Source organism: Adiantum capillus-veneris, chromosome 20, assembly GCF_014529385.1.
Source record: "Adiantum capillus-veneris isolate H3 chromosome 20, ASM1452938v2, whole genome shotgun sequence".
NCBI lineage: Eukaryota > Viridiplantae > Streptophyta > Polypodiopsida > Polypodiales > Pteridaceae > Adiantum > Adiantum capillus-veneris.
Genome location: NC_140950.1, coordinates 9,977,888 through 9,987,233, shown reverse-complemented (window position 1 = coordinate 9,987,233; position 9,346 = coordinate 9,977,888). Strand labels below are relative to the sequence as shown.

At 42.3% G+C, this 9,346-nt stretch overlaps 1 protein-coding gene across 1 annotated transcript; it reads right to left on the bottom strand.

The window, feature by feature from the left end:
- Positions 1 to 2,395: 2,395 nt before the first annotated feature.
- On the bottom strand, positions 2,396 to 5,023 carry LOC147432076 (uncharacterized). Its single transcript, XM_086492086.1, has one exon. It carries the CDS (start codon positions 4,106 to 4,108, stop codon positions 3,152 to 3,154), a length of 957 nt encoding a protein of 318 aa, XP_086348212.1. The 5' UTR covers positions 4,109 to 5,023; the 3' UTR covers positions 2,396 to 3,151.
- Between the last annotated feature and the right edge of the window lie 4,323 nt (positions 5,024 to 9,346).

Genomic DNA, 9,346 nt, shown 5'->3' with positions numbered 1-9,346 from the left:
CCCCCTACTCTTGGGGCTCGCCCCCTCCTTTGTAGGCATATGCTTGACTTTTTGAAACACCTTAATCCCCTCAAGCACTTTAGTCATGAAGTACCTCAAGCACCTTAGTCAGCAAGCACGACAAGCACCTCAAGCTTGGGCCGGGTTCCCACCTCAAGCACTAGCTTGCCTAAGGTTCTAGGTATAAGGACTTTTAACACTAAACTTTGGAGGTCTTTAATGAAGCTAATCCTAAGGCCTTTTAAACTCCATTAGCTAGCATTGCTCTTTGAAAGGTCGTCTCTCATTTGGACCCATTGACTTTAATCCCGTGTTGAGATAGATCCATAAGTACATGTCTATATTTAACTCTTGTTCCCGTTTATTCTCTCACATTGAATAATCAGGTTAATATGAGAAATCATTTGGATTAGTTAGATATTAGATTTTATGACAACTAGTGTTGTTTTATCTACAACTGAATAGGCTAGTTGGGATAGTAGAGATCCGCAGGTGCATCCATTCTTTGTGTTGTCTATCAAGCATACTATCAATCATCACATTCGTTTAGCCAAAACAATAAAAGCGGCACGGAAAATTCTAGCTAGCTTATATGCAGGTAGCAATGGCACAAAATATCATTTTTGCAAAAACAACTAGAGTCAAGGTCATGCACGAGGAAGATGAAATGGAATATTTTCTTGTGGAAATCAAAGATATCAATTAACAACTCATTGCTCAACTCTACATGTGAAGTCATTCCCGACCATTTACTTGTGCAAACTATTCTACATGTCTTAGCAAATTTGTATCAAACTTTGCTTCTACTTCAAGTCGAGGAAAATGATAATGTTGTTAAGTGTGATGTGTTGGTGCCTCTTTGTTATTACAAGAGGCTATGTCCAAAAAAAATAGGGCTAAACAACGTACTATTGATCAAGCTTTTGTTGTTACATGAAGAAGAGGTGGCAAAAACAATGTTGCTCCTCTCATTGTTCCTTCTTCAGCTAGCAAATATCTCTGAAAAATGCATCCCATAATAGCAATGCACCCGATAAATCTATTGAACGAGGAAAAAAAAAAGTTATGATGCAGCTATTGTAGAGCTATTGATCATATGATAAAGCAATGTCTTAAGTTAAAATCTAAAGAGACACGCAAGAAAGAAAGTGAATCTTCTTCAAATGTAACCATTGCATTTGTTGATATAGAATGGACTTTTAGTGCAACAATGTCAGTATGACCCTTCTATCCATGATACATGCATGATTCAAGTCGCAAATTCACATGTGTGGCATTTTGGAAGTGGTGCTACAAAGCCTAATATATCTCACCGTAACTTGTTTAATTCTTTTAGTGTTGTCCCTATTGAGAATACCATCTCTTGTGCCAACAATGCCTCTTACCCAATTTCAAGGAGTTGGGAAGATTGTGCTCACTGCAAGAGTCTTTCGTATTCACACAAAGCACATTGAGATGCATTATCACTATGTCATGGAGAGAGACTCAGCTCGAGAGATCATATTGTTTATGTGTAGATATAGAACAGCCTTGTAGATATGTTCTCAAAGGCATTGCCTCATGAGAAGTTTGGATGGACACACACACACACACACACACACACACACGCACACATAGAGAGAGAGAGAGAGAGAGAGAGAGAGAGAGAGAGAGAGAGTTCGGCTTGCCCTGCAACGCATAATTTGGAGACAAAAAGCACACAACGACCTGCATAGAAAGATAAGGTGAGTGTTGACTGATTATGTGTGTTTACAATTGCCAACTAGTCAGTAAAGTGATCGAATCAACATGAGTAGGTATAGGGAGCAATTGCCCAAAATCGGCAGTAAATAATCACTCAAGAAGGTGAATAAATAAACTCAGGAAGGATGAGACTCAAAAAGGCTCGGGAAAATTAGTTAATGAGGCAATTTCAAATCCCTCTCATTGTGATTGGAGAAGGAAAATGCCACATTCCAAAACATAATGTCTATATAAATTTCAAATTTGTGACTATATTTAGTGAAATTTGAGGTGGATTTAGTTCCTCCTCACCCAAAATTGAGAGGGTAATTTCTGGGGCTGAACACGCTTTTGGATAAATCTTTTCTCAAGTCGTGCTTGAAGTTCAAGCTTGGCATATTGCAGGGCATGGGCATCCATCCAACATCTGAAAAGTTTCACTTGCAGCAATAGTTAAGGGTCTTGTGCTAAAGCCATGCAAAGAACTGGACAAAGTAAGTGGGAAATCTCTTGTGCAGATCATGAGAGTAGAACAATTGAACCCCAACTTTCAAAGTTCATCTCAAAGCTTTGATTGTGCTCCTGAGTAGCCAGCCACCATTCATTGAATTCAACCTCACCTTCGAAGTTTCCTTGAGATTTTTACAGACGATTGATCAGGCTTTATTTAGAATGCCAAAATACGAAGCTCTCACATGTTTAGCATAGCACAGAAATGATTCATTGTCTGCAAAACACTATGGTGATGCGCACGAGGTAAACTAGACTACTCACGACAAGTGTGACGCAAAGTCCATTGTTTAATTGCATGCATTGGAGATAGGAAGTAGTTAATGACAACTCCAGATGTTTAGTTCCAACAGTCAGTCTTCATAATAAGTTCCATTTACTTTAATCTCCACTCTTGCAGCTTTAGGTAGGATGAGAAAAGTTCAATCAACCCAAATAACAAAACAGCTCCCTTTCAATTAGGGTCATAAGTATGTGTTCCTCCCACTCAACTGAAGCGCCAAAACCCATCTCTGAAAACAGAGACTGTAATTCATGCCCTATGCAGATCATGAAAACCCGGTAAGGGCGAGGTAAAATCCAGTAAAAAGATTATGTAAGTCTATGAGCTCTCCTCGGCGTCACGATCCACATCATCTTCAGCTGAACCCAAGATAAAGACTTGTATGTAAAGCTCAGTAAGAGGAAGATACAAATCATTGAAGATGGAGGTGTTCACTAGGAAGACGATCATTTGCAAATCTCAAGTTTCTCTGCTCTGTGAGATCACTAGGGGGAAAGCCAAATGTCTGGTGGTATTTATACCAAGCTTAGGACGCAAGCACTGACCATCATCCACACAGGTAAATGTTTAAGAAGCAATCCACCACAACACGCATTCCTGACGGGTTGAGAAGTGTAACGTCGAGCCTGTCATCTTCTAAAACGTGGGCATCTGGAAAAAATCAGGTGTCCCTCCGAACAAGACCTCAGAAACCTGCTCCCAGTCGTAAGGATAACGCACATTGATGACATTGCCAAGGCCCTCATCTTCATCTTCTACCAGGAACATGTTCTTGGGAACCCCATCATGGGACCCTGTGTTTTGCTCCTCTACAGAACACTGTCCATCATTACCTTGTTTGCAAGACATCTTTGACTCGTCAAAAAACTGCCGCACCCCTGTTTGTACCTTAAGCTCCCTTCTTTCATGCTCCTGGTACCTCTGAAATGTGGAGTACCCGGTATTTGCGTTCGGAAAAAGTGCTGCTCGGTGGCTCTCTTGTGATGGTTCAGATGAGATCTCACCATAGTTGCAATGAGCTTGATCCATACTCCCATACCAGTTTTGAGGGTGGGGGAAGCCATTGCGAACGTCATGGGGTAGCTGATAATGACTATTTGGTAACAGGGAATTTTCATGGACTTCACAAGTACTCTGTGTCATGTTCATATGATGAAAAGGGTGTGATGTTGGTAAATCAGGGTTGTAATCCCCTGGGAGAAGGTTCTCTGATGTGAACTCAAAGGTCGGGCGGTACCCGAGAAGCGGCACCACAGGATTTGCAAAAGCTTCATCGATAACTCCATCTGCAGAAGAAGTAGGGCTTGCAAGTGGCAGGGAGGTAGCTGGCTTACCTGAACTTAGGAACTCTTCAGAAGATGCGGAGAGCAAGTCCTTTCCATGCTTGGAAAGCTTTGATTTTTTGCTTTTGCGCAAGCCGCCACCAACTGGGACGTTCCTCAGAGAGCCTCCCGCGGTCCAGTAACGCTTGCAATTCTTGCAAAAATGTCGTGGCTGCGCTGTGCTGTAGTTATTGAAGTAGCAAAACTTTGTCTCGCGCGAATGGCAGCGGGGGCATGCCAGAGATTCAGCCTCAGAAGGACTACTGCTCATCTTCTGCAACCGAGTTGTAGCAGAAGAAAGGAGAAGAGCTAGCAGAGGAGGAGATGATCAAATTAAAAATGAGGAAAAATTCACTCTACAGAAAGCTAAAGCAAGAATGAAGGAATTTGAGCTCTACAGAATGCTAGAGCCAAAATGAAGAAATTTGAGCCCTACTAAGAGCTAAAGTTGGGCCCAAATGCACAGAAGCAAAACGTAGAGATCCAGCAAAATGCAGACACCTAGCAAAAAGGAGGAATAGTAGCATTAAGGGCTCTCCATTTCTGCTACTGCTGCAGTGCAGATGATGTCCTAACCCTAACCCTAATCCTACAAGGTAATAGTCCTAACCAGCAAAGCCCACTACAAAAGCAAGTAGCAGATCAAGGCCCAAAAAGCACGCATGAAAAGGAGCGTATTGCGCAAAAGCAAACAACGCCCAAAAGCGCAAAACTAGGGACCAGTCACGCAAAACAAAAATCACAGGAAGAGAGCTCAAAAAGCACCTGGATCCAAAAAAAAAAAAGCAAAGCAAAAACAGCGTCTTCTTGTCCGAAAAGCCGTGGCAGCCCAGAATGCAAATTTGCAAAAGCACGCAGCTAGAGAAGGCGGGCGCTATAGAATAGAGGCAAAACAGCTGGTCATCGCCATTGAAGCTTGAGAGCAAAAGAGCAGGAGGAGGACGAGGTGAGCTTCAATTGAAGTCGATGTTGGTGATGATGAAGAAGACGGGCATGAGTAAGTAATTAATCGCAGAGCCAATGAAAAACATAAGGAGCAGCAGCGCTCTCCTGCTCGACCGTTGGATTCACGATCTCGACAGATCGCAGCCGTTTGTGACCACCCACCAACATGAAGTGTCGGTGTGGCCGCCACGTCATCACTCCACCCCTGCATCATTGGTTTTTTTGGCTGCTTGTGGACTCGTGTGAGTGCGCGCGCGTGTGTACGAGAGAGGGAGAGCCTCAAGAGAGAGAGAGAGAGAGAGAGAGAGACAATCTCTGCGTGAAAGGGTTGATGAGGTGACAGGGTGTGTGTCTAGAATGAAATGTTTCATTAGTCCAAGTGTGTGTGTCTGCGTGTTTGTGTGTGAGAGAGAGAGGGAGAGAATTGTGTTTATTGTGGGTCAATTTTGGCGTGCCACCCACAGAGAATTGGGTGGAATTGGGTACATTTCAAAGAAATGCAAGTTGCAACCCGCCAATCATTCATTTCACTAAAATTTGTTCATTTGTGTGTTTTCTTAATTCCACTATAAGTATTATGCATGGCTTGTCATCTACATTTGCTTGTCCCACCTACCCATGTGTATGTGTGTGAGTTTATATTATTCTGCACAGGGACACCACATGAGGGCAGATTTGCACCAGCCGGGATTCTACCCCTATCGTACCTTGTCGTGGAGTTGTAAACGTAGCGAATATCATGGCGGGGGTAGAACAAAGGGTTTCCCAACTCTGCCAATTACGGTAGAGCTGAAAAGGGAGGGCTTTGTTCGCTAACGTGAGCTGGCTAGGGTTCAACCTTGGCTATGCGGACCTGCCTTGAAATGAGGCCAATGGGCCAATGCCAATTGCCACGGATAGCCTCTTTCCCCACTTTTGTTCCTCCAGTTCTTTAGAAAACAATTTTGTTTTCCTCCAATTAATTTTTTTTTTTTCCTTGAGGCCAATGCCTTGAGGCACTTGCCCATTTTTGCACACGTGGAAGAAACGTGATGCTTTTGGCTTACAAAAGGCTTCATCAAAATAATGAGGACTCAGGAGTGCTGTGGTGTGGACTGTGGAGGTGTATGTATGCTTATAGATAATAGACTATAGACTACAGCACTCCGGCCTCAAGTTAGTGGGCCACCATTGAATCCAAAGATTCATGGAAAAGTGAGCATTTGTCCCACACCATAGTATTGGTGTGTGCCTTTAAAAAAAAAAAACTAACGAGTAATATATTCCACAATTATATGAGATGTTTCACAATAATATTCCTTTTCTCAATTATACATTTTACCTGCCCTAAATTACAAATATCAGCTTAATATGTATAATGTGGATTTCCGGTTGCAAGTGTTAAATCCCAAGTTCAAGGTCAAAGTTTTGGGTACCCTAGTCACAAATCTCGATTGTATGTTTGATTCGCCTGTAACAATAAAAGCTACAAAATGGGTTTCTTCAAACTGTGGCCTTCTGTGTATATAAACACAAGTAGGGATTGGTCACATGAAGCACAATTGCCAGGTCCTTTATTGGATCATTGCTGTACCTCCTGCATGGGCACATGTTTTTTTGCAGCTATCCCCATTTTGGCACAGGCCTCGGGAAACATTTTTTGTGGATCCGGCTTTGGAAGCTTTTCACACGCATATGAACAGGCTAACTCTAAATTTGAGGGATAATCACACTAAAAATCTCATATTATAACTAAAAGTTCCATAATTTGAACCGGCCTAAGAACCTTGTTGCCCAAACTTGAGCCGGCCATTTTTCATTTTGAATAGGCTTTGGATAAAACGAACCTATCTTTTCTCGAGCCCTGTTTTGGCATAGTTGCACAAGTTGCATAGTTGTAACTAATAAAAATGGTGCTCGTGTGAGATCTTCCTTAACATGCATGCATGTCGACATGCATGCCACCTGGAGACAAGACATATGCGATTATGTATACGAAACATCTGTCCTTGTAGATCTTATGTAGCAATTTCTTAGTATATTTGGTGCTTGCACTCTCTTGGAGAGTAAAATAAAAGACCATGTTTCTCTACTTTAGGATGAACTTTTTGTTCCCCATGGCACGTGCAATGCATGGTGGTCATTGGTATATGGCGTATGTGGGTTGTGACTCCCTCTAAAAGCCGAGACTATTGTGATGGTGTTTTTTTTAATACAACTAGTATGGCCGGCAAGCTTCGCCCACCTCTCTCCCTCTCTCTCCCCTTCCTTGATGTCTGTCTGGAGGCTGCAAGGGACACTACCTATTGAAGCTCATGTTGACATGTGTCCGAGGGGAGGGGGCCGTAATCCCTTCCCCCATTATAATTGTATAGATTAGCTCCTATAGTGAGCATTGCTATTTAAAAAGTCATAAAATTAAAAAGAAGTCTGCCACAAAGTCACAAAGGGAGGTGACCATTTCTTTTGAGTAATGTTGTCTAAGCTCAAGCTCATAATACACTCTGGAATTCACATTATTTTATGGTGAGCTTACATACTTAAAAGCCCCTTTTGACATTTAAAGTGATCATAGTGCTAATGCTGACTGTAATATATTGTTAAGTTCGTTGTAAAGGTAGATAAGAGCACTTGTACACCTTACTATAGCAATTACATTTCTTTCAAACCATGATCATAGCAAATTTCATGATGCTAGAAAAGATTTCAACTATATGTTTTGATAGTGGTTTTAGTAAAAATGGATCATGATACCAGAATTATTTCTCATTAATTATGAGATATATTCCTCTAGATAGAGCTCAAAGAAAGAGCGACGTCATTAACACTAGGCTTTCATCGGTCGTGTCTTGTAAAAGACTAAGCTGAGGTATACCACACTTATGGTTGGGAATAAAGGATTGGTAACTGATTTAGCCCAAAGGCTAAGGGCTAGATCCCCTGGGTACCGCTTTCTTGCGATCCAGCTAGTTACTGCTCGATAAAGTCAATGGCAGCTCGCCTCATGATGAGGTTGAAATCGTTGGTCAAGGGCTCAAAAAATTGGTGGGTTGGAGGAGGCAGCTCTATAGAGGTAGAAGACGACAAAGGGCTGCAAAACTTTTCATGATGATTTGACAAGAAGAGAGAGAAGAGCCAGTAAAAATCTACCAGGCAGGTTGCAAGATAGTGGGTGCATGCGACCTAGCCCTAACCTTTTCAACCATCCATTTTGAATCGCAAACAAATCGAGTTTTCGTGATACTACTCTCACAATTTCTTCTATTTGGTGTCTCCTCCTCTCATTTCATGCTCAATTATTTGACTCTTCAAAGTCGTGAGTCGAAGGCAAACAATCAGTGCCATCCATCTACTCAACATTCCTGTGGAGAATGGCCTGCTACTACAGTGCTTAGATGCACACCACGTCAGTACACAATATTTACGCAGTCTGCAATCAATGAAGGAGCTCCAATTGAGTGCATGAAATTTGATGAGTTGTTGCTAGATCAACGTTCATAATTTTCTTTGCTGCAGTCGCCTTGTCAAGTTACAATCACTAGTCCCTCCCCACGACATTTGATGGTCGGGAAAGGATCACGAGTGTTCTTTCTCTCAAAAACATGCTCCCTTGCACAGCTCCCAACCTCCGTCGATCGCCATGGTAGGGTCGCCTTTTTTTTGGGGAAACGACAAGGACACTCGTGGTCCTTTCCCTACACGTGAATTCCTTTGTGGAATCTCTTTCTAGATGGAAATTCATTCACATCTAATTGAATAAATTTAGGATTTTGCAAAGCATGTATGCATGCATGCATGCATGCGTTGTTTGATATTTCATTTAGAGAGAGAGAAAGAGAAGAGAAGAGATATTTTGACGCCATATGAACACACTAAGAGAACTCATAGATCGACCCAATGAGTCTTGAATATAAGGCTGGGTTCAAACTAGGCGGCGGAAGAGAAATGCAAACGGGTGCCAATACTCCATGGAAAAAATTGATTGGTTGGAGTTGAAGCATTCTTCCATCGGGCCCTCCAATTCTTTTTCGACCCCCCCCCCACCCGCCCCCTTGGATCGATGAGTTGATGGCCTCTCTTAGCCCCCCTCGCTTTTTCATTGTTCCTCCTTCACACTGTTCACACTAGACGGCGGTAGATTTGTGAAGGCTTGTTTCTTCCGTCGGTTCAGTTTGAACCCAACCTAAGACCTAATACCCGACACATGGGGGGAGGGAGAGAGAGAGAGAGAGAGAGAGAGAGAGAGAGAGAGAAAGGACAAATTTTAAGTCAACATTGTGAGAGCATTTCTTGCCAAAGTGTACCCGTAGGTTTACTCACTTAGATCTGTGGAGCATTCATAATTGAATATGGAGAGCACATGTGCTTGCCAACTGGCAATGGTGTCAAAGAGAAGAGTTGAACAAAAAGGTTCATTTCAATGAAAGGGAAAGGTTGTTGGGACAAAGAAGTGTCATCTTGTTGGTTGCACACCACTATCTTTTGTTGATATGTATGACGGTTTTCCTTCCAAATTCCAATCGAAGTAGGAATTCATAGAACATATACACCACAAGGAGAAGATGAACTCATCAAACCTCTATTG